Consider the following 25,575-nt stretch of genomic DNA (forward strand, 5'->3'; position numbering starts at 1 on the left):
AGGGTGGACTCTGCTGCAGGTCTCACCTTGTTGAGGAGGTGCAGTAGGGCTTCCCGCAGGCAGCTGTGCCTCATGTAGAAGCTGATGATGGCCAGGTTGGTGCTATAGTTATGCAGGTAGAAGAGGCATTCTTGATAGTAGGTATTGTTCATGGTTTTCCCTTCAGGAATCACTTCCAGGGAGAGGCTCTGGGTTCGAAGAGTCACTTCAAGTTCCCTCAGGGTGGCACAGTAATCATCATCTTGCTGATAGGAAAGGAAGAGAGTGCAAGAGGAAAAATAGAATCCAACAAGTTTCAGCCGGGGTGATGTAAGCCACTGGCTCCTTAGCTGTGATTTTTCTCATTAAAAAACAAACAAAACTGGTTTAGCATCTAAGCCAGGACTGACATTATCAGATGAATTTAAGCTAGTCCTTCCTTTTCCTACCATTCCTCCCAGAGCCAGGCACCCTGCTGCTTGGCTCTTACCAGGGAAACAAGGGGTCTTGCGGTGGACTCCAGGTAGTCAACCACATCCTGGACTAGCCTGGAGCCATGACTTAGGTGATTGAGGTCAAAGGGGGACTTCAGACAGCGGCTGAACTTCTCTCTTGCAGCAGTGAGGTTCCCAGCTTTGAGGCAGGCCATGCCCCAAGCATGCCAAGCTCCAGCGGAATCAAGCCCGGTCTTTGTGGAAACCTGGAGGAAACATTTTTTCTTTGGTGAGAGATGCCTGTGTCCAGGCCTCAGAGTCTCCCACCGATCTAAATCTTGGCCTTTGTAGCTACCCACCTCCTTGCCACCCTACCCAGTGTTACTCCCACATTGGCATACTAGTCATGTTCTGGATATTTCTCCCTGGTCAGAATAATCTGAGATGACAGGACCTATTTTCAAGGCTAAGAAAAGGCCACTCATGACTGTGCGGTAGGATGTAAGCTTGGTCTCGCCTCACCTCAATGCCCAGTTGGTAGTACTCAGCTTCCAGAAGCTGGTTTCGTAGCCTAGTTACTGCAGCCGGCTGCAAGATCTGATCGAGAGATGGCACGTGGCGATAGGCAGCAGCAACTAAAATATTCAGTACGTCTACTTTGCTGATGTAACTATGGGGAGGAAAAGGACACAGCAATGACAATGCATAGAATCTTACTAAGAACAATTGTTGATGGAAGGTTTTCTATTTCATTTTCCGTGTGAAATGTGATCATGAGAACGGTGAGTATCATAGATTCTCAGTGAAGGCTCTGGAGTCAGACTATGAACCTTAGCTCCACTGCTTAGTAGCTTTGCAACTTAGGGCAACTTGGTTAACTTTTATCTACCTCAACATTTCCTGGAAGTGATACAGGACATCCTGGCTCTTGCATGTGGCATCCTCTCATGAGACTCAGGATGAGATCTCTAAGATTACCTGCTATGTGTGACCTTACTCCTGACACTGGAAGATTACAAAAACTTTATGGAGATACAAGGGCTCAGAGGGCCAAATCATTCCATTTGATGTTGCTACATCAAGTTTATACTCATGCTTCTTGAGTGCTGCTCATAATTATAGTCAAGATTCCTGTGGATCCTGACTTGTTCACTGACTTCCCTGGAAAGGGATTTTGTACATTAGTTATGCTTCACTTAGTTGGGAGGGAGGAGGGGGAGCTTGTAAAAAACAGATTGAGAACTGTAATGTGTTTGTATATTTGGGGGAAAAAACATTTAAAAAAAATAATGTTTTTGGACTAGTGCCTAGCATGCATGAAAAACCAGGTTTGATTCCTTGGTACCACATACATAGAAAAAAAAAAGCCGGAAGTGGTGCTGTGGCTCAAGTAGTTCTAGCTTTGACAAAGCCCAAGGCAGTGCTCAGGCCCTGAGTTCAAGCCCCAGGACTGGTTTAAAAAGAAAAAAAAGATGATGTGTGTGTACACACACACACACACACACACACACACACATATGTATATATATATGTTTATCAGAGGTTAAAGATAGTACAAGACTACTTAATTGAAAACAGAACAAGAATACTCTGTAACAGAGCTCTTAGCTGGTTTGTATGCCAATATGCAGGAAATTAATCCAGTCCCATGTAAAGAAGCACAAAGTCAATGTATCTCTATAATGAATGTATCAGAATGTAGGGTATGGGAGAAAGGATGTATGATTCAGACTCAGTGCTGGAAACTGTCCAGCTAGCCCATGGTATCTTGGGGTAGGTGAGGAACCTACTGAAATTAGGATTTCGTTTCCACTCCCCTCAGCTGAAAATGAATATTTAGATATGAAAGGACATGAAGTTAAATTTACTACTCCTCATCAGGGTACCTCCTCCTCTCCATTCCCTCCCATTCGCTTCTTTCTTTTCTTTTTCTCTTTTCTATTCAATATATGGTTTGAACTCAGGGCCTTGAGCTTGCCAAGCCAGTTCTCTACCACTTGAGACAGTGGAACTGGTGCAAGTGCTCTGAGAAAGTGTCTAAGGGAGACAAAAGAAAATAATGTTCCCATCCCAGGTCTGGTTAGGACTGGTGCTAGGAACCAGTGAGTAATGCATCTGGATGGGGAAGCAGAGAACTAGAGAGTTTCATTGCCAAGTTCATAAATGGAGTCAAAGCAGGTTGTGCAGGAACCTGAGGGAATCTAGTCATGTCTTTCCCATGATCACTTTACAATGACTCACATTCCTTCTGTGACACAGCAAGGTGTGTGTGTGTGTGTGTGTGTGTGTGTGTGTGTGTGTAAGTGTGCGCACACATGTGCTACTCGGGATGTGGCTCAGGATTTCACACCTGCTTCAAGATACTTTCATAGACCTACTATCCACATGTCTCAGTTAAAATTGAGTTCTGTGAAAGGCTAATCAGTACTCATTGGCCATTCAGGAAGGATACATTTCCTTTTAAAAACCAGGAAGTTCCAGGCAATAAATGTGCTTCCCTAAAATTATTTTAATTAGAAATTAACCAGGTGAAGTCTTCACTTTCTGTCAGAGTATGGGTAGGGAAACTGTGCTTTAAGGATATACTTTGGGTGAAAAGACACAGAAGAAAAGACCAAGAAAGAAAGGTAAGGTTAAAATCGCCACCACATGAAAGAATCAAGATTCACCCTGACACTGGTAGCTCACGCTGTAATCTTATCCACTCAGGAGGCTGAGATCCAAGGATTGAAGTTAGTCCAAGAAGAGCTACAATTTCCTTTCCTATAGAAATACTTAGCCCATTGAAACAGGAGTGTTCTTTTTTTGTTTTGTTGGTTGTGGGGCTTGAACCGTGATCCTCAGATCTCAGCCTCCTAAGTAGCTAGGATTACAGGCATGAGCCACCGTGCCCAGCAGTCCATACACTTTTTTTTTGGCCAGTCCTGCACTTGTACTCAGGGCCTGAGCACTGTTCTTTGGGCTTTCTCAAGGGTAGAGCTCTACCACTTGAGCCTCAGCCCCACTTCTGGCTTTTTTTTTTTTTTTCCTATGTATGTGGTACTGAGGAATCGAACCTGGTCTTCGTGCATGCTAGGTAAGCACTCTACCACTAGGCCAAACTCCCAGCCCCTCCATACACTCTTATCCCCAATAAATTACCTCCAAAAAAGCCAGAAGTGGAGCTCTGGCTCAAGTGATAGAGTGCTAGCCTTGAGCAAAACAAGCTCAGGGATAGTGTCCAGGCATTAACTTCAAGCCACAGGATAAGCACAAAAAACAAAACACATAAAAACAAAACAAAAGACTGGCAATTCATTCTCAGATACCTGTCACAAAGAGCCAAGTCCTGGCTCTGGCCAGCTTTGACAAACATCATCTTGGCGCTGAAGAGCAGCTGCTTCATGATGTCTGTGAGCAGCCCTGCATCCACCTCTGGGTTGGTGAGGCCCTTGGACAGCCTGCAGCAGTGCTCAATTAGCTGATGACCACAAGCCACACTGTTCTGGTGCAGATTGAGGATGGCGATGCACAGGGAGGCACTAGGCGCCTGTCAAGGCAGAGGAGAGACATACACAGGGAATGCAGTGACCAAGAGATCCTCCCCCTTTCCCACCCACCTCCCCCCCTTTTTTTTTTGCCAGTCCTTGGATTTGGAACTCAGAATCTGGGCACTGTCCCTGAGCTTTTGCTTAAGACTAGCACTCTACCACTTGAGCCACAGCACCACTTCCTGCTTTTTCTGTGTATGTGATACTGAGGAATGGAACCTAGGGCTTCATGTATGCTAGCTAACACTAGGTCATATTCTCAACCCCCAAAGCAATCTTTAAATGTAATTGTGTAGCAGCAATTATCCTTCCCAAAAGGCTGAAATACAGTGGAGGAAGTAGCCCAAAATTCAGCAAAGCAGAAGCAGAACTAAATATATGTCACATAATGTGCAATGGCATTCCCGAAGTTCTTGTTGCCAGGCTGCCACCTTACTTCTGGAGAGTGTCCACAGGTGCTCTCTTATTTCTGAACTATCATCCAACAATGCAAACTCCTGATATTTGGCATGCACTACAAAGTCACCTTGCTTATCTGACCATGTGGAGGAGTCTTTACTTCAAGTCCTGAACACATTACTTTTTTCCCCCCCTTCTTCCTTGTGGGTCCTAGGGCTTGAATTCTGGGCCAGGGTGCTGTCCCTGAGCTCTTCAGCTCAAGTTTAGTACTCTAGCACTTTAAGCCACAGTGCCACTGCAGTGCCTGGGCTGGCTTTGAATCTTGACTTTCAGATCTCAGCTTCCTGAGTAGCTTGGATTACAGGCATGAGCCACTGGTGCCCAGCCAGAACATACTACTGCTAAATTAATATTCCTAAAGCATCCTTGGAAATGTGTGTAAGTCCTTGATACCTGCAAGTAGTTATTCCTTACCTCAGTGAATGGCTCTATAGATAAAAGTCCTCAATCCCACCCTTTACTTCCTTACTATCAACATTCTATGTTCCCCCCATATTAACATCCAATTCTTCAATCACTCCCTATAATTTCTGACACTGTGCTTTTGCTCAGACATTTTAGTTCCGAACTCTGTTCTTTCTCTATGTTACTCTCCTCACAACCCTGTATTTCTGCTTGCTACACTGCTGTCCCTCTTCTAAAAGCTCATCTTAAATGCCATCTCTTCTGCAAAGCCCTTCTTTACCCAGGTATATTCCCTAAGATGCTCCTCATCTTCTGCTTTAACTGCTCCCCTGTCACAAAGTGAGCAAAGTGAAGGTTTGTGTTGTGTGAGGTTGTGTTCATCTACTTCTCAATTTCTTTCTGTAACACACATTGTAAAGAGAGTTAAACGACCATTGCATTTTACTGCTATTACCTGCTCGTAGTAGAATTCACTCCGCACTAGCTCATTTTCCTCTTCATTTAGACTCAAAATCCATTCCACCTCAGCTACTTTGGGAACTCTTACCACAGCCAGATATGGAGGACTTTCACTCTTAAAGCTGTCTGCAGCTGAGAAGAGAATTAGTTATGTGTCAATCTAATGCAGTACAGCACTAGTGTGCATTGGAGACAGATACTGCCTGCTATCTGAGGTCCTCTTTCTTTTTTCTTTGGTGCTACTAGGCAAACTTTCTTCTCCAGGCACAGACCTGGAATAAATGTCATTGCTTGTCATATAATTACTGTTTCACACAAGAAATCCTGAAAGTGGGGCCGGGAGTTTGGCCTAGTGGTTAAAGTGCTTGCCTAGCATGCATGAAGACCCGGGTTCGATTCCTCGGTGCCACATATATAGAAAAAAGCCACAAGTGGTGCTGAGGCTCAAGTGGTAGAGCTCTAGCCTTGAGAAAGTCCAAGGACAGTGCTCAGGCCCTGAGCTCAAGCCCAGGACTGGCAAAAAAAAAAAAAAAAAAAAAAAGAAATCCTGAAAGATCCTTCCTTCCTTTCCTTCTTTCCTTCCTTTTCTTCTTTTATCAGCTGTGGGGCTTGAACTCAGGGCGTGGGTGCTGTTCCTGAGCATTTTTACTCAAGGCTAGCTCTCTACCACTTTGAGCCACACCACCACTTCCAGTTTTCTGGTAGTTAATTGGATATGAATCTCATGAATTTCCCTGCCCAGGCAGAATTTGAACTGTGATCCTCAGATCTTAGCCTCTTGCATAGTGAGAATTACAGAGGGCTAACGCCGACAGTACATGCTTTCTAAATGGGTGGCTGAGTCACTGGACACTCTAAAAAAACTACTGTGGAAAAGTATTGGGCAAAACTGATTACAGTGATTATCTGGAGAGAATGAGGGAGCATTGGATGGTAGGGTGACAGTGAAAGGGGATCTGGGGTGGCATGGGTGGTCGTGGGGAAGAAATAACCCATTAAAGATAAGGATCAGCTGGGCACCATGGCTCACACGTGTAATCCTAGCTACTCCGGAGGCTGAGATCTGAGGATCATGGTTTAAAGTCAGCCTGGGCAAGAAAATCCAAGAGACTTATCTTCAACTAACCAGAAAATGAAGTGGAGCTGTGGCTCAAAGTGTTACAGCACTAGCCTGGAGCAGTAAAGCTCAGGGAAAATGTCCAGGCCCTGAGTTTAAGCCTCATGATGGACAAAAATAAAAAAAGGTAAGGATCAAACTTATTGACTGGCTTTCTTAATGCAGGAAGCTAATAGGTCCATGTGATAGGTGACTATATGTTAAAGTTCAAGGGAGATAATCTAATAGAAAAGGCAAGAATTTTCTTCAGCAAAGAAGTTGGATTGAGTTGCCAAGGAGTATATATCTGGTGTAATTGATATATTGATGATGGAGGCAACTTGAGCATACAAACTAAGAGTCAGAGAATATAATTAGGCCTTACCTTCTGATTGGCCTGGAGCCTCCTCTGGTGTACTAGAAACAGAGAAAGAAAAGTGAAATGCAGGAATTTTTTCAGAGACTCACCAATAAACTTTTCCTCTTCTTCATGTGTGAGAGCCAGTATATTCCATAGCTTCTCATCACATCCTGTCCATGCCACCTCCTAAACAGCCCTTTAAATGTCTCTCACTCTCTCTCATTATCTTTCTCTCTCCATTTCTGAGGACTCTCAGAAAGGGCCCTCATCATTTATTACTAGAGGCTGCATTTCATCTCCCATTGTTTCTGGTTTTGTCCAGCTACTTTGCAGCTTTCCAAAGTCAAGTGCCAGTAGCTCACGCCTGTAATTTTAGCTATTTAGGAAGCTGAAGTCTGAGGACTGCAGTCCAAAGTCAGCCTGAACAGGAAAGGCTCTGACTTTTACCTCCATTTAATTACCAAGGAGCTAGAAGTAGAGCTGTGACTCACATGGTAGAGTGCTAGCCTTGAGTGAAAAAGCTAAAGGACAAAGTCTAGGTTCTGAGTTTAAGCCCCAGTACTAGCATACTCTATGCACATACACACATGCGCATGCACACATGCATATGTACACATACTACACACACACACACACACACACACACACACACACACACACACAAATGCAGATCTGTTGACATTCTGTCCTTGCTTAATGTTTTCCAGGAGCTGCTTAGGGTAAAACTTTTCTACATTTACCATTCAATAGACAGACATTTTTAAGATCTGGCTTGCCTACCTGCTGAGGTCATCTCCCGTCACCAATGACTGACATTCAAGCTATAACCTGTTCTGCCACTTCACCTGATCAACTTCTGAGTGGTGGTGCTAGCAAGTACTAAGTCTGAATGCCACAATCAGCATGCACATATATCACCTGCATGAGGAGTTTGCTGGTTCACGCTAGACTATGATGCCAGAGAGCAAGCCCCAAACCTTTGTGTCATTATTTAAGCCTTCTAGATTTAATGACCAGTTATGTGTAGGTTCCATTAGTCATAATCCTAGCCCATCACCCACCTATTCACAGCTCCTCAAAAAATTCAGTTTCCTCTGCCTCTTGCAGTGTTACTCAACCTCTGCAGTGTTATTCAACCTTTGGGTGTGTACTTCTTTTAGTTTAGTTTAGTTTTTTTTTTTTTAAACCCACTAAGCCTCTAAGGCTCATCCTCAGGAAATCTCCTGACTGTCTAGACTAAGGTGTGTATATTGCCACCACTGCATTTACACAATCACCTGGGCTTTGTTAGCTATTTCACTTGTAAAATAGAGGTTCCTTCAGGGTAAAGTAAGTATTGCTGAGTGACTGCTGGTGAAAGATCTATATCCACACTAATTGTTGATTTCCAATCTCATCAGTTTGGTTATGAGTATTCCCATTCTGCACCCAAGGGAATGAAATAGGCAATGCTATGCTAGGGTGCTAGAAAATGTAGAGCAAGAATAATACCATCCTTTTTAAGCAACCAATACTCATCATGGCAGATAATGACCCAAAATGTCCAGATTCAAACAGAAAAAAAGGCTAAAAAGGATATAAAATCTAGTTATGTCTGTCAAAATAAAATATGGTGAATTCAAAGCATCTTTGCTTTTAGATAGTTGTGCTATATTTCTATGTGCGATAGGAGTCTCAGTTTCATACTCTTTGGCTACTAGTAGTGGGGAAAATTGTTTAACACCGAGCCAGCAAACATGATCTTGATGTGTCCTGTCAGAAGCTGGAGCAATTTTCTATTTATCTGCAGCTGAACTATGTGTAGAAGGTATAAGGGTTGGACAGGTGCTAGAGGCTCATGCCTGTAATCCTAGCTGCTCAGAAGGCTGAGATTTGAGGATCAAAGTTTGAAGCCAGCCTGGGCAGAAAAGTTCATGAAACTATTATCTCCAGTTAACCACCAGAAAACCAGAAGTGACACTGTGGCTCAAAGTAGAGCGCTAGTTTTGAGCAAAAGAGCTCAGGGACAGCGCCCAGGTCTTGAGTTCAAGTCACATGTACAACAACAACAAAAAGAATAAGAAAATATAAGGCCTTATTAATTGTGGACAACAAGCCAGAATTAGAGCTGATGTAAGTGCTGTTCAGTCATTCATCAGGGATGGACGTGTCCGTTCAGGTGAAACCAAATAAAGAAACAGTAGCCAGAAAATAGGGAAGGCGATGAAGAGGATGGCCTCCGTCTGGGCACAGCAGGGGCTTGAAGAGCCAAATGCCCTGATTTTGGGGAGACCAGAATATAAAAGCCTTGAACACTGCTTCCTGTCATCTCTGCTTCTGACTCAAGTCTAGCCTCAAACAATTCACTGTGGAGTTTACGGCACTGCAGTGTGAATGTTAAAGCAAACATTATTTTATAAGTGTTCCAGATGTGAGGTGCTCTCTACAATGAGATTCCTAGAAGTATTAAGGTCTGAGGGAGGGTGCCGTGGTTAGAAGCAATATCCACTTCAGCAGGAACTCACTCTTGGTTGTAGTAACTGTAGCACTGGTCACACACACGAGCAGGGCTCTCCCTGCAGCCTTCCACCACCATTTTCTTAGTGGAACAAGAACCACACACTAGCCGGCCACAGCGGCGACAGTGATGACGTCTGTTGAACTGCGGAATGCCATTGGAGAGAAGAAGAGATAGATTGTTATCAGTCCAGGTACACTTAGTTTCAGTCACCCATGGTCTATTAAAAAAACATCAAGTGATTGAGCTTGTTTTGAAAATGAGCACACCTGCCCTTCCCTTCAGAAAAAAGGGGATATCTCAGGGTTTTGGAGGGTGTAGCTTAGTGGTAGAGTGATTGCCTAGCATACACAGGGCTCTAGATTTGATCCTCAGCAAAACACAACAAAACAAAACAAAAAACAACAACAACAAAAAACTGAGATGAAAGAAGAAAGCAAGCTAATATTTTAAGATCATTCAACCAATAGGAAAACACTCAAGATACAAGACAGTTTTGTAATCAATAGCACCCAGTAAGTATTTCTGTGTGAATGCTACATGTGGAGACAAGTCAAACATAGTGGGGAAGAAGTAACTTTCACAGCCAGAGAGAATCACATTTCTACATGGTGTTGTTGATGATGAAACAATATCCTTTTCTCTAAATTGTTTCCCCCAACTATGGCCTCATTTCATTACAAGAGACTGATAGGTATCCTACACTCTTTTTTTTGGCCAGTCCTGGGCTTGACTCAGGACCTGAGCACTGTCCTTGGACTTTCTCAAGGTTAGAGCTCTACCACCTCAGCCTCAGCACCACTTCTAGCTTTTTTCTATGTGGTACCGAGGAATAGAACCCGGGTCTTCGTGCATGCTAGGCAAGCACTAAACCAGTAGGCCAAACTCCCAGCCCCTCCTACACTCTTTTATATATGAAGAAACAGACATAGGGAAATAAGGTCACCATTGTTTTCATTACTAGTAAGCCAATCTGTCAGGTAGTACTGTGCTTACTGGGGCTTTTGTTATTGCATTGAATCCTAAAAGCTCCATGAGGCAATCCATGTATTATCCCTACTTTATAAGTGGACACATGTGACTAGAAAAGTTTATGGTCCTATTGATATTAGGAGGCAGAGCTGGAGTAAGAAACCAGGTCCTCTTTCTTCTGAGATAGCAGGTAGAACCACCATCAGGTTGTTGTCTCATTGAGAAAGACATGGAAGCTAGAAGTAAGATCCCTAACACTTAACTCTTCCCCTTTTACATTATCTCCTGATAATGACCAAGTTAAAATTTAAGGCTATTTGGAAATGACTATGACTTGAATAAATTTAAAAAATTTACTCAGGCCAAATATACACAGGAGGTGGACATCTGAGACTCGTGGTTCAAAGCTACGCTGGGCAGAAATTCTAAGAGGTTCTTAGCTCTAAGGGCAAAAAGCTGGAACTCAAGGCATGGCTCAGGTGGTAGAGCACTGTTCATACATGAAAAAGCAGAAAAAGGGGCTCGCTTCGGCAGCACATATACTAAAATTGGAATGATACAAAGATTAGCATGGGCCCTGGACAAGGATGATATGCAAATTCGTAAAGCATTCCATATTTTCATGGGACACAGCAAAGGCAGTTCTAAAGGGCAAATTTATCGCACTAGGAGTCCATATTAAAAAGACAGAAGAGCATGTAAATAACTTAAAGAAGAAATTGAAGCACCTAGAGGAACAAGAAAAAGTTAATTTTAAAACTACTAGAAGGACAGAAATAACAAAAATAAAATTGGAAATATCAGAGATTGAAATAAGATCTATCATACATAAAATTAATAAATCAAAAAGTTGGTTCTTTGAGTCAACAAAATTGACAGACCCCTGGCAAGGTTAATCAAAAAGAGGCGAGGGGACACTCAAACAAGATTAGAGACCCTATGGGAAGAATCATGACTGATATCCAAGAAATTCAGTCCATTATAAATAAGTACTATCAGGGCCTATATTCAAAGAAACAGGAAAATCTAGTAGAAATAGATGATTTCCTAAATAAATATAGGCTACCCACATTGAACAAACCCATTTCATACAATGAAATTGCAGAAGCAATCAGGGAAATGTCAACCAAAAAGAACCCAAGTCCAGATGGTTTCACTGCAGAATTCTACAAGGATTTTAAAGATGAAGTAACACCTATACTCTTGAAACTCTTCTGAGAAATAGAAGCAGAAGGAGCAATACCAAACTCATTTTTTTTTTTTTTTTGCCAGTCCTGGGCTTGAGCTCAGGGCCTGAGCACTGTCCTTGGACTTTCTCAAGGCTAGAGCTCTACCACTTGAGCCTCAGCACCACTTCCGGCTTTTTGCTATGTATGTGGTACCGAGGAATCGAACCCGGGTCTTCATGCATGCTAGGCAAGCACTTTAACCACTAGGCCAAACTCCCGGCCCACCAAACTCATTTTTATGAAGCTAAGATTACACTCATCCCCAAACCAGGGAAAGACCCAACAAAAAAAGAAAACTACAGACCTCTCTCTCTAATAAACACAGACGCAAAACTCCTCAATAAAATACTAGCTAACAAAATCCAGAAACAAATTTTAAAAATTATACACTACGATCAAGTAGGCTTCATCCCATAGATGCAAGGCTGGTTTAACATTCACAAATCAATTGATGTAATACACCATATCAACAGAGCTAAGGATAAGAATCATATGATAATTTCTCTGGACGCAGAGAAGGCATTTGACAAAATACAACATCCATTCATGTTGACAGTGCTAGAAAAAATAGGGTTAAGAGGTACATTCCTTAAAATAATTAAAGCCATATATGACAAATCTACAACCAGTATTATACGAAGTGGAGAGAGACTGGAACCATTTACCTTAAAATCAGAAACCAGACAGGGATGCCCAGTCTCTCCACTTCTCTTCAATATAGTGCTGGAACCCTTAGCCAGAGCAATAAGGCAAGAGAAGGACATCAAAGGGATCCACATAGGGAAAGAAGAAATTAAACTATCCCTATTCGCAGATGAATGATCCTCTACCTAAATGACCCAATAAGCTCCACTCCCAAACTCCTAGAATAAACCACTTTAGCAAAGCAGCAGGATACAAAATTAACCTGCAAAAGTCAGTAGCCTTCTTGTACGCCAACAATACACAAACAGAAGGCCAAATCAAGAAAATGATCCCATTTGCAATAGCCCCCCAAAGAATAAAATACTTAGGAATTAACTTAACCAAGGAATTATTTAATGAAAACTATAAAAGACTAACAAAAGAAATTACAGAGGACACCAGGAAATGGAAAGACATCCCGTGCTCATGGGTAGGTGGGTAGAGAGAATCAATATAGTGAGGATGGCCATACTGTCAAAATTGATATACAAATTCAATGCAATCCCCATCAAAATCCCAAAGACATTCTTTACTGAACTAGAAGAGAATCCAAAGGTTCATATGGAACAAAAAAAGACCTAGAATAGACAAAACAATTCTAGGCAAAAAGAGCAATGCAGGTGGTATTATAATACCAGGCTTCAAACTCTACTATAGAGCCATAATAACAAAAACAGCATGGTATTGGCACAAAAATAGACCAGAAGATCAAGGGAACAGAATAGAAGATCGAGAAATAGAACCACATACCTAAAGTCAACTTGTATTTGACAAAGGAGCCAAAGATATACAGTGGAACAAACACAGCCTATTCAATTATTGGTGCTGTCAAAACTGGGCAGCCACATGCAGAAAACTAAAAATTGAACCTAGCCTTTCACTATGTACAAGCATTAACTCAAAATGGACCAAAGACCTCAATGTCAGACCAGAAACCTTGAAACTGCCACACAATAGAGTTCGAGAGACGCTGGAGCTCATAGGCACAGGCAAAAACTTCCTGAACAGAATCCCAGGGTCACAACAGATTGGAGAGAGACTCAATAAATGGGCCTACCTAAAAATAAAAAGTTCCTGGACAGATATAAGCATAGCTACTAAAGTAGAAAGACAGCCAACCAACTGAGAAAAGATATTTACCAATAATACATCAGACAAATGCTTATTATCCAGTATCTACAGGGAACTCAAGAAACTAATCCCCCCCAAACCCAACAAGCCAATCACTAAATGGGCAAGGGAACTAAAGAGAGACTTATCAAAAGAAGAGGTTAAAATGACAGAAAAGCAAGAGAAAATGCTAATCATCCATGGTCATAAAGGAAATGCAAATAAAAGCAACCCTAAGATACCACCTTACCCCGATTAGAATGGCCAAGATTTTGAACTCAGACAGTGACAGATGCTGGCGGGGTTGTGGAGAAAAAGGAACCCTACTCTACTGCTGGTGGGATTGTAAGCAAGTTCAACCATTCTGGAAAGCAGTGTGGAGGTTTCTTAAAGAACTGAAAATAGACCTTCCCTACGATCCTGCCATACCATTCCTGGGCATCTATCCTGAACATAACCCAGGATATGATAAGGACATCTGCTCAGCTATGTTCATCTCTGCACTATTCACAATAGCCAGGTGATGGAAACAATCCAGATGCCCTACTGCAGATGAATGAATACACAAAATGTGGCATATATATATATATATACACAATGGAATTCTACATAGCCAACAGACAAGATAAAATAATGGCATTTTCAGGGAAGTGGATGAATCTAGAGCAAATCATGTTGAGTGAGACAAGTCAAGACCAAAAGAACAAAAGGCACATGGTATCCTTAATATGTGGCTATTAGATCTAAACAGTACAAGAGCGATGACTCAATATTTGTGTACCTAATGCTATGGACATGGTATTGGAAATATAAACACAACTACACAGACATAAAAATCTATGACTCTATAGACATAATGTTTTGTTACATAGATTAATATGTATGTATGACATACAAACCCTCAGCCTAATTTTAATTATGTCCTAAAATCTAAGTGTCAGTGATTGTATATAGAGATTCCTTTCTTGAATACTTGTTAAATACGTCATTTGAAATATGATGTAAAAATCAATGTTAATAAATTCTTTAATAAAAAAAAAGGAAAAAAAAAAGTAGAAAAAGGAGCCGAGAGTTTGGCCTAGTGGGACAGTGCTTGCCTAGCATGCACGAAGACCAGGGTTCAATTCCTCAATACCATATACATAGAAAAAAGCCAGAAATGGTGCTATGGCTCAAGGGGTAGAGCTCTAGCCTTGAGAAAGCCCAAGGACAGTGACCAGGCCTTGAGTTCAAGGCCCTGGACTGGCAAGAAAAAAAAAAAAGCAGAAAGCCTGAGGCCCTGAATTCAAACCAACAATCTCCCAAAGCAAACAAGACATAAAAACGACCAAAACGAAAAAATATAACCTATGGTTAGGTCAAAGGTAAATCCAAAATCTTAGCTTTGGAAATTATTTTGAACATAGTAGTATCCTGTAGGACAAGAAATGAAGTTAGGTTCATGATGTGGAGCAGACTTTCATTTCCCTGAGAGCTGCTGAGAATGATGCCACTTACCATAGTGAAGTGCTCTCTGCAGCACACCATGCACATGCTCTCAGTCTCATCTGGTACCCACTGGCTCCTGGCAGGGGGCACTGTTGGGGGCACAAACTCCAATAGGGGCTGACTTTGAGGAAAATGCCTTTCACTTGGGCTGGGGGAGGATGCCATGGAGACACCTGGGAGTCAGAGGTCAGAGTAAAAAGTGAGCAATATTCCATCTCATAAATGAAAGTGGGAAGGATAGAACTTCACCATTTTCCACACCCTTCTGAAATAATAAGATCCAGTTGATGATCATCAATAGCTGCTTGTGTCACAAGAGATAACAGAAACATTGTGTGCCTCCTGTTGGAATAGTAAACAAAACTAATCAAGTGTAATTACCAAAACACACTCAGCACAAATTAAGTCAAATTTCAAGATCTATCAGTATACTAGAGAGTGAGACTCAGATTGTCATAAGGAAGCAACCAGCAAAACCAGCATGTGGAAAGCTTTATGGGACAAATGACATAATTTAATTCTTAAATAAAAGAAGTGAGGGACTAGTGATTAAAACAGATTTAAAAATTGATCCTGATTAAAAATTTATTCTGAGGGTCAAGAGTGTGGATCAGTAATAGAGGGTTCCATTCCTCGGTACCATACACACAAAAAAGCCAGAAGTGGTGCTCAAGTGGTAGAGTGCTAGCCTTGAGATAGCTCAAGGGCCATGCATAGGCCCTGAGTTTAAGCCCCAGGACTGGCAAAACAACAACAACAAAAAAAAAAACATTTAGTCTGAGCCCGGCACTGGTGGCTCATTCCCATTAAGTCTAACTATGGAGGAGGCTGAGATCTGAGGATTGAGGTTTGAAGCCAGCTTGAGCAGGAAAGTTTGTGAAACTCTTTATCTCCAGTTAGTGACAGAAAAAGCCAGAAGTATAGTTCTGTGGCTTAAGTGGTAGAGTGCTAGCCTTGAGCAAAAGGAGCTCAGAGACAGTGCTCAGGCCCTGAGTTCAAATTCCATCACCAACCAACCAATCAACCAACCAATCAACAAACAAACAGATATAGTCTGATGAAAATAAATTTAAAATTCTAGCCAAATTCTATGTGGAAAAATTAGATTTGATTCTAGATAAACCAACTGTAATAATGTTATGTGTTTGGTGTGATGGCTTATGCTGATAATCCCCTTTACTCATGAGGTAGAGATTGGAAAGATTACAATTAATGTATAACTTGGGTAAAAAAACCCTATCTGAAGCAATAGTTAGCTGGGCATGGTAGCACATGCCTGTTATCATAGCTATGTGAGAAATATAAATAGGAGGATCACAGCCTGGGCTTGCCCAGGCAAAAGCACAAGATCCTATCCCAAATATAAATAAAGCAAAAAATGCTGGGGGAATGGCTTGCGTATTAAGCATAAAAGACTAAGTTAAACTGCTAGTACTACAATAAAACAACAAGACTTAATGGACAACTGGGAACATGTAAACACTAGGTATATGAAAATAAGATGAGTTTCATTGTACTACACTTTTTATTTTACAGTGTATAAATTCCACACAAAAAGCATGCATACACACACACACATACACACCCCAGTGCTGCTCATATACCTATGAGCCTGGGGTCTCCCCTTCTGGCCTCTTGGTTACTAAGAAGCATAATTAATTCTCAGAGATAGCCAAAAAATGCACATTTTTCTTATGGCATCACAGGAGATTTCTTAGCAGAGAAAATGAAAAAACATAGCAACCTTTAGTGTTCAGAAGAGAACCCCAAATCATGCTCTCCTGACCAGAGGACAAATAATTGTATTGCTGGAGACTGAGGAGAGCAGGGATGCTGAAAAGAATGACCAAAAAATGGCTGAGGCCTTCAAGGAGCTGTTCCTTGGGTGGGTAACAGAATTTTCATGAGGATTAAACCCAGCAGATTCTCATTAGCAGGTTCCACATTTGTGAAACCTATTCACTAAGTATACAATCATCCTCAAAATCAACACTTGCAGTGCTCTTCTTGTCATTTGTGGCCATGTCCAGAGTGAGAGAGATTTTGGGTTGCCCAACATTGAAGTTGTCAATTGAGATGGACGAAAATGGCATTTTCCCCACTTGTCTTAGCTCTCACGTGGTGACCAGAGAATGGAAAGGCGACAACCTAAAATAGGTATAGGCAGCTCTAGTTCTAGGACCAGATGGACAGATTTTGAATCTAACCTTTGGCCCGTATTAGTGGATGCCTCAGAAAAGTCACATGTCAATCTCTTATTCTTTTGTAAAATAAAGACAATAGAATGTACTGGTAAGTTATTTTTAAGGTTTGAGACTATAACCTATATAATGTGTATGTGCACACTTGTGTGTGTGTGTGTGTGTGTGTGTGTGTGTGTGTGTGTGTATAGCTTCTCTTGGAGCAGTGGTTTAGGATTCATGAAATTCAGTGTTTTTTACAGAAACTCTACAGACAGTGCTACAGTTAAAAACTATGTACTAAATCATGTGGGATAGGCAGAGATAGAATGATTTATGTAAAGGAATAAGAGTATCACTTATTAAAATGAAGAAAGACAAAAGAGCCGGGCACCTGTAGCTCACTCATAGCTACTCAGGAGGCTGAGATCTGAGGATCAAGATTGGAAGCCAGCCTAGTTACTAAAGTCCGTGAGACTCTTTATTTCCAATTAACCACCAGAAAACTGGAAGTGGCACTGTGGCTCAAGGGGTACAGCAGGGCAGCACTCAGGCCAATAGTTCAAGCCCCATGACAGACAAAAAAAAAAAAAAAAAAAAAAGAAAAAAATTTGAAAGTCAGAGTAAGGCAAAGTTAAAGTGAAAAATTGGTGATGGTTCTTACCAGAAACAGCAGTAAAGAACTCTGTTGATGGTGATCTAGACAGGGTTTCAGGTTCTGAAGTCTGATGAACACTTTCCTGGAGGTGAATCATAGAATCTGCCAAGAGGGGTCTGCCATAAGCATCTTTATCCACTATGCTAGGCATTTAGTTCAAATCTCTATGGGCTTTGCCAACTGTCAAACCATGACTCTAAGACAATGGTGGAGTATTTCTAAGCCATGTTAAGGCACAAGAGATAATAGAGTAGCTACTAAAAATTTTCAAAACAAATTAAAAAGTCAAGAGAAGTAGAAGACACCTATAGGTATATATTTCATTGCTTTATTCTAGCCGAGTTTGCTCTCATAAAAGTTTTATCTGAGATGAATAAGAATGAAGCACTCTCCATAAAAAAAAAAATGATGGCATTTTGGGACCACTCTATCAAGGCTAGACAGAAATACTGTCCAGCAATATTTGCTTCCCCAAACCTTTATGGTAGTCATCCAATTGTTGTCTACCTTTGTTTCATTTGGACCAAAATCTTTCACAAGAGAAGTTTTGTCTCCTGAAGTAATTCCTTTTACTATGACCAACCCCAAATAATGAGAGGAGAAAATCAAAACATTGCTTTCTCCATACGAATCACTAGTTACCTGATCGTTTCTCTCTCAGAGGGTATGGGAGGTCCAGAGCTTTCCCTGCATATCTGGAAAGCAGGGAGTCAACATCATCCATGGTGAAGCCAATCTCTTGTCCAGCCAGCAGCTGGTTCAGAGTTTGCACAGCCATCGTGGCCCAATCCACTTTCATGTTCATCAGCAGCTGCTCTAACATGAGCAGGGGGTTGGAGGACAAGTGGGAATAGCTGTTCCGGTGCTGCTCTGGCAGAGTCAGTAAAACCTATTTGTGGGGTACACCCATAGAGAAAAGAAGACAATAAACACATTTTAAAAGAAAGGTGAGGTTCTTCTGGGAAGAAGAATGCCAGAGACTGAAAAAGTCTACAGTACTACTGTGAATTGCTAGGAGTCTTCCATCCAGCAAGTCTAAACTCCCAAAAGATAAGATCCCAAGCACTTTTACCTAGAAACAGGCTGTTTCTTTTTTGTTGTTGCCTTTTGTTTTCCTTTATAAAGGACCAGAGAGCACAGGACACTGGTGGCTCGCACCTTCAATCCTAGCTACTCAAGAGACTGAGATATGAGCATTCTGGTTCAAAGTCATCCTAGGCAGGAAAGCTGTGAGATTCTTCTCTCCAATTAACTATCAGAAAACTAGAACTGGAGCTACAGATCAAAGTAGTAAAGTGCTAGCCTTGTGTAGAAAAGTTCAGGGATAATGCCCAGGTCCTGAGTTCAAGCTCTACCACACACACACACACACACACACCCAAAGAGCAAATTATTTAGGCTTTAAGATGCATAAAATGATTCAGTTAGCCTGGCACGGGTGGCTCACACCTGTAACTCTAGCTATTCAGGAGGCTGAGATCTGAGGATCGCAGTTCAAAGCCAGCCAAGGGAGCTGGGAGTTTGGCCTAGTGGTAGAGTGCTTGCCTAGCATACACAAAGACCTAGGCTCAATTCCTCAGTACCACATACATAGAAAAAAGCCAGAAGTGGTGCTATGGTTCAAGTGGTAGAGCTCTAGCCCTGAGAAAGCCCAAGGACAGTGTTCAGGCCCTGAGCTCAAGCCCCGGGACTGGCAAAAGAAAAAAGAAAAAAAAAAAAAAAGTCAGGGTATGAAAGTCCATGAGACTCTTATCTCCAATTAGCCAGCAAAACACTGAAAATGGTGCTGTGGCTTAAATGGTAGAAGGCTGACCTTGAGCTGAAGAGCTTAGGGTCAGCACCCAGGCTCAGAGTTCAAGTCTCACAACTGACCAAAAAAAAAAAAAGATTCAGTGTTTCCTATGTAGCATGAAAGCAATCATAAACAAACATGTAAGTAAATGGATACCCTCTGTTCCAATAACACTTGTTACAAACTATGCTGGATTTGGTTCCCAGGTGGTAATCTGCTAACCCCTTGACAGGTGATGTCAAAAGGCTGCCTATCCCTGATACCGCCTGAGTTCTACATGGCTGTAAACCCCCTTTAAGGTTATGTCACTAGGCTTAAAATAAATTCACTGGTTGCCTATTTTTCTCCAACTTACGTATTTTGCATTAGGAAAAAAACCTCTATTTTTCAAGAGAATGTAATTATATCCGTGGCTCTTGTTCTATTTTGATTGCGAGTCAGAATAAATACAAGAAATTATGAACTTCTCTACAAATCCTCCTTCAACTAGAACTACTCTAGAACTACTTTTCCTAGCTTGAAATTTCTCCCATTAATATTTTGAAGGTTACAGAGTAAAGAACTATTATTTAATTACTAGACAACCCCCCCCCTTTTTTTTTGGCTAGTACTAAGGCTTGAACTCAGGGCTGGGACACTGCCCCAGGTTTGTTGCTTTGTTGCTCCAGGTTGGTACTCTGCTACTTGAGCTACAGCTATACTCCTGGCTTTTTGGTGGTTAACGGGCGACCCAGAGTCTCACAAACTTTCCTGCCTTGGCTAGCTTTAAATTTCGATGCTTTTATCTCACCCACCTGAAGAGCTAGGATTACAGGCAGGAGTCACCAGTGCTAGATTACAAGCAGTACTTTTAAATCCTCATTTCAGTCCATATCCCAAGACCATTTTAATTGTTCAATATATCTAACTATCTATCTATATAATATAGATACAGATATAGGTATATCTATATTATTTATATTATTATTTTTGGACAGTTGTGGGATTTGAACTCTGGGCATGGGCACTGTTCCTTTGCTCTTCAGCTCAAGGCTACCACTTTACCCCTTGAGCCACAGTGCCACTTCCAGGTTTCTGGTGGTTAACTGGAAATAAGAGTCTCATAGACTTCCACGCCTGGGCTGGTTATGAACCACAATCCTCAGATCTCAGTCTCCTGAGTAGCTAGGATTATAGGACTACAGGTGTGAGCCATTGGCACCCAGGCCAATGTTTTTGTTATTTTGGTCCAAGTGGTTCTAGGATTATAGGACTACAGGTGTGAGCCATTGGCACCCAGGCCAATGTTTTTGTTATTTTGGTCCAAGTGGTTCTAAAACATGGTCAGGCTTAAGAAGCACTGATACAGAAATGCCATGAAAAGTCAAAGGATAACTTCAAAATTGTTTTTGGATATTAGAAAGGGCTATAAGAGTATGATAAGTCCTAAAAAGCATATCCAGGCTATGGGGGGATGTGAGGTTACAAGCTTATAGCACAGGCCAAAGACAGCAGGTACTGGCAGAAGAGCTTTTGAAAGGGCAGCTTCTAATGGGGGAGTGGGGCCAGCAGTCTCCTCTCAGACATGCTTTCTTGAAACCTTTTCCCCTTACCTTGGATCCCATGTATAGTGCCTGGATTTCATGGTGTCGTGCAGTGGTCAGTTCTCCATAGAAGTGGGTGGTGAGGTAGTTGGCCAAGAAGTGTGAAGTGGCCAGGCTAGGATGCTGGTCAAGGGACTTTTCTGTGACCTCAAGGCACATGGCAGGGTCAGGGATTCTTCGCAGGAGCTATAGCAGGAAAACAGGTAGAAGAGGAAGGTAAGGCTTTCCTAAGAACTCTGGAGCTGCTTGGCTTGCTTAGAAAAGAAATGCTTGGCTTATTTATTTAGGGTTAATCCTTTCTCTACACTGATTTTTCTCACCTCCATAGCTTCACCAAAAAGTCAGTTTTGCCTTTTCCCTAGTTGTGAGGCTTGAACTCAGGACCTGAGTGTTGTCCTTGAGCTCTTTGCTCAAGGCACTTGCAAACATCTCTGAATGAGTCTTATATTGCTTTTATTCCCTCTAAAATACACCTCACTCTCATACAAGGACTAATCTTAATTATTAGTACTGTCCTACTACCATCTAGCAAAGTGGCCAGGGAATTCAGTAAATGTCTCCTAAATGAAGCATTCAAATGAATGTCTACATTTTGAGCTATGGTATATCAGCTCTTTCCCCCCCACCCCTAGTCCTGGGGCTTGAACTCAGGGCCTAAGCACTGTCCTTAGGCTTTCTCAAGGCTAGAGTTCTACCATTTAAGCCACAGCACCACTTCCAGCTTTTTCTATGTATGTGTTACCAAGGAATTGAACCCAGGTATTCATGCATGCTAGGCAAGCACTCTAACACTAGGCCAAACTCCCTGCCCCCTATAGGCTTCTGAAAAGGTAAATAAAATTCTATTTAGTGCTCAAATGGCCAAGAAGCACAGAGAAGATATATTCATTACAAATAATGGAAATGTGAATCGCAACAACAGAAAGACAGAGGGTCTTACTTTCAAAGCTTTTTCATGATCTCTTCTTTCTAGTAGGTGGAGAAGATGGTTTTGATGTAGGCTGATTAAATGTTCCCTTGAAATGGGGTATAGGCAGCCCCACTCCTCACAAAGCTCATACTCCTGTAAGGAAACACACATGCCTTCAGTTCCTTTAAGTTACTGGTCTTGTCACCTATCCAATTTTTGTTTGAAAAGTTAGACAGTATAAACAGTTGTCAAGTATATGGGGCACTGTAAGTGGAATATAACTGGGACAACTGACTTGAAGAGAGAGGATGCTTATGCCTAATGACACCGCAATTTGACACACATATTCAGTACATAGCATACAGTGTAGAAAATTCTGCACAGGAAACAAGGGTGAGGACAGAAAAGGTTCAATTGTATTATATTACATACTTCTATACTGGCAAGTTTTACAATAAAAAAAAAGGTGGGGTAGTTATAAAAAACATAGTGGATATGGATACATATAACAACCAGCTAAAGAGTTGAAGCTCTGGAAAGAGGATGGAGGGATTATCACCCTGGAAAATGATACCTGAGCTTCCAGAATCATGTACATGACAGCTGATGGGTCCTCAACACAGCAGCTCTTCAGGGCTTGCCAATCACACCATAATGGTGGATCCTGCAAACCTAGGATCTAAGGAAAGACAGGAAACCCCATCAAATCACACTGTAGCATTTTCCTAAATGAGCAAGTCACTTTTATGTCCATGGAAGGGTCTTCCCTAGATCTCTGCCTCAAAAGCAGGCCATCAGGACAGTCCAGGAAAGGGGAAGATGAACCCAAATGGGACAAAGATCATTGGGAGGGGAAAGTGAATGTCTTTGGGAAGTAAAACTGGTGAGCAAGGGCTGAGTGGGAGGTCAGATAGGGGCTTCTGTTGGTAAAGATAATTCTCAGTTTTCAGAGTTCATTTGTCCCACACTCCTCTGTATCAGAACACCACCACAGACATTCTTTTGGCTTGAATATTCTATATGATCATCTTTTCTGAAGCATTTTAGCTTTGTATGAAAACTGCTGAGGTGTGAGAAGTATACCTTTCTCTCCTGCCATGCTTATTTCTCCAGTGAAGTTCTGGACTCCATTCTGTTTCTAGGTCACATGGAAAGAGCAGCATCTATTGTATATTTGTTATGTAGCTGCACCTCCTCAATCTGCCTGCCTGAGCCTCCTTCAGCTTGGATATAACAAAGATCCCTCAAAATCTTTCCCTTTTGAAATTGCCATTGTCATGCAAGCTTTCAAAATGGCTCTTGAAATTTACCTGATTTTTAGACCTATTTTTAAGAAAAGATGTAATATATATGCTAAGCTCAAATACACATGGGAAAAGACTTTTGTGGACTCTGGAGAACCGTTCCAATGTTAATGTTATTATCTTTTGCTTAATTCAAATGTATTTAAAACAATAGGAATAAATAACATGGGAACCAGAGAGGAGGCATCTTTTTGTTCACTTAAGAACAGATGCCAGATGTACAACGAAAGTCAGCCCTATAGTGTGTGTTTTTTACATGAATAGCCCGAGGACTGTCCTCAGGCGAGAAGCTTGTTTCCTTCTCTTGATACCAGAATGCATACCTTTTGATACACCTGCAGCTCTGCCAACTTCCTCTGCAGCTCAGACTTCAATCCTTCTTGGACAGCTTCATCTGAAATGCAATAGGCCAGGATCTCCAGACATGACTCCAAGGGCCACCTGTCCAGAAACCGCAGGGCCAGCTGACTTCTCACACATGCATACTTCACAGGAAACAGATATTGCCATCCTTCCTTGTCTGTAAAACAAATGCAATACCCAAAGGCAGCAAGCATGGCCTGTAATTGCTTAAGAGCCTAGGCTCTTCTTAGTAGAGGCCTTCATTTCATCTTTAGAGGACCCTCACAAACCATGTGACCTTAGAACTAGTTTTTACACTTGGAACCATGACAAGGAGAAATACTACAACTTTAAATGTCCCTTTATGAAAACTTGATCATAGCCACGTACTTTCAGAAAGGAAAGGAGGGAAGGACAAAAGAAAGAAGAAAAAAAGGAGGATGCATTCTATGTTTTCGGCACATTGCAGATACAGCACTCTTTCAAACTTATTCCATCAGTGAAAGTTGAGCAATCTTAGCAATTTCTGCATGAGGTTTATTTCAGATAAATGATTTTAATTTACTGAATATTTTAGATCTATTTGTAGATCTCTCACTATCATACTTATTTCATAGACTTAGGCTGAGAGGTATAAGAAAATAAACCCTAAGCAATTAAAATCACAAAGCCTCTGTGTTGATTTTTACCTTCTTCAGGAGGGATTATTCTCCTTTCTATAAGCAGCCACGCTGCCTACCCAAAAGCCATTACCTATGGACCTTCCAATTCTTGCTTTCCATCTTGTTATACATGAAAATTTCCCAGGGAGGTGTGTGTATGCATGTGTGTATTGGTACAGGAGATTGAACTCCAGGCCTGCGTTCTCTCAGCTTTTTTGCTCAAGGCTGATACTATACCATTTGAACCACACCTCTAGGCCAGCTTTTTGCTGGTGGAAATTAGAGTTTTATAGATTTTTCTGCTCTGGTTTTTGCTGAACCTCAGTCCTCATATTTCAGCCTCCTATGGATAGGATTATAGGTGAACCGTCAGAACCGATTCTTAAGGTGATCTTAAAGTAGGAATTATTGAGCAGGCTCATAGTTTATATAGTTTGTTTTTATTTTGTTATACTATTAATTTTTCTAGTCCTGGGTTTGAACTCAGGGCCTACGTACTGTCCTTAAGCTTCTTTTGCTCAAGGCTAGCACTCTACCATTTGAGCTACAGCACCACCTCTGGCTTTTTTTGTTTATGTGGTACTGAGGAATTGAACACAGGGCTTCATGAATAGTAGGCAAGCACTGTACCACTGAGCCGCATTCCCAGCCCTGTTTTTATTTTTTAATTAATTAAATAAAGGATTCTATCTATGTAGCTCAGGTTGGTCTTATGAACGTCCAGTTCCAGCTTTAGCTTCCCACTGGGAATACAGCATGTGCCATGAAACCCAGCTTAATTTATTTTTATAAATATAATTAGAATATATATATATGCTTTATGTATTGATTATGGTTGCTTTCATGTTAAAGTAGCAGAGTTGAGTAGTTATAACCACAGAATGCTTAGCCTACAAAGTTTTTTTATAATTTATTTTGTTGTTTTCAGTGGTGGGACTTGAACTCTGGGCTTAGGCACTATCCCTGAGCTCTTCATCTCAAGACTAGCACTCTACCACTTGAGCCATAGCACCACTTCTGGTTTTCTGGTGTTTAATTGGAGATAAAAGTCTCATGGACTTTTGTGCCCAGGCTGGCTTTGAACTGTGATCCTCAATGTCAGCCTCCTGAGTAGCTAGGATGACAGGACTATAGCGTGAGCCACCAGCATGGGGCTTACAATTTTTCTTTTTTTGTGTGTGACGTTTATTTACTTATTTCAGCTTAAACTCAGGGCTTGCTATGCCCAAGACTAGCATCCACTATTTGGGCCATACTTCCCCTCATGTTTTTTGTTGTTAAACTGGAGAAAAGAGTCTCATGGACTTTCTTGCCTGAGATAGCTTTGACTTTCAATCTTAAGACTATAGCCTCCTGAGTAGCTAGTGTTGCAGGCATGTGCCACTGGCACCTGGCCTCTGTCTTACGTTTTAAACTAATCACATTCTTGAACTACATCCTA

The 25,575-nt window shown here is 41.5% G+C and overlaps 1 protein-coding gene and 1 non-coding gene across 3 annotated transcripts in view; one reads left to right on the forward strand and one right to left on the reverse strand.

Moving 5' to 3' along the window:
* The window catches only part of Zfyve26 (zinc finger FYVE-type containing 26), a 67,309-nt gene that overhangs the window by 11,786 nt on the left and 29,948 nt on the right, over positions 1–25,575 (reverse strand). For both annotated transcript variants that reach the window (XM_090344341.1, XM_090344340.1), the window contains 14 exons: positions 23,454–23,650; positions 22,401–22,505; positions 21,857–21,979; positions 20,926–21,102; positions 18,184–18,430; positions 17,548–17,643; positions 14,713–14,876; positions 9,228–9,364; positions 6,748–6,779; positions 5,262–5,398; positions 3,722–3,942; positions 936–1,083; positions 470–679; positions 27–245 (listed from right to left, as the gene is read on the reverse strand). In XM_090344341.1, the coding sequence (XP_090200467.1) occupies positions 27–245; positions 470–679; positions 936–1,083; positions 3,722–3,942; positions 5,262–5,398; positions 6,748–6,779; positions 9,228–9,364; positions 14,713–14,876; positions 17,548–17,643; positions 18,184–18,430; positions 20,926–21,102; positions 21,857–21,979; positions 22,401–22,505; positions 23,454–23,650 (2,213 nt within the window). The remainder of the gene's footprint in view (positions 1–26; positions 246–469; positions 680–935; positions 1,084–3,721; positions 3,943–5,261; positions 5,399–6,747; positions 6,780–9,227; positions 9,365–14,712; positions 14,877–17,547; positions 17,644–18,183; positions 18,431–20,925; positions 21,103–21,856; positions 21,980–22,400; positions 22,506–23,453; positions 23,651–25,575) is intronic.
* LOC150054599 (U6 spliceosomal RNA) lies at positions 10,711–10,814 on the forward strand. The gene has a single exon (XR_016537749.1). It is a non-coding gene; the product is annotated as a U6 spliceosomal RNA (small nuclear RNA).

The sequence above is a fragment of the Megascapheus bottae genome, chromosome 14 (assembly GCF_031878675.1).
Source record: "Megascapheus bottae isolate mThoBot1 chromosome 14, mThoBot2.hap1, whole genome shotgun sequence".
Lineage (NCBI taxonomy): Eukaryota > Metazoa > Chordata > Mammalia > Rodentia > Geomyidae > Megascapheus > Megascapheus bottae.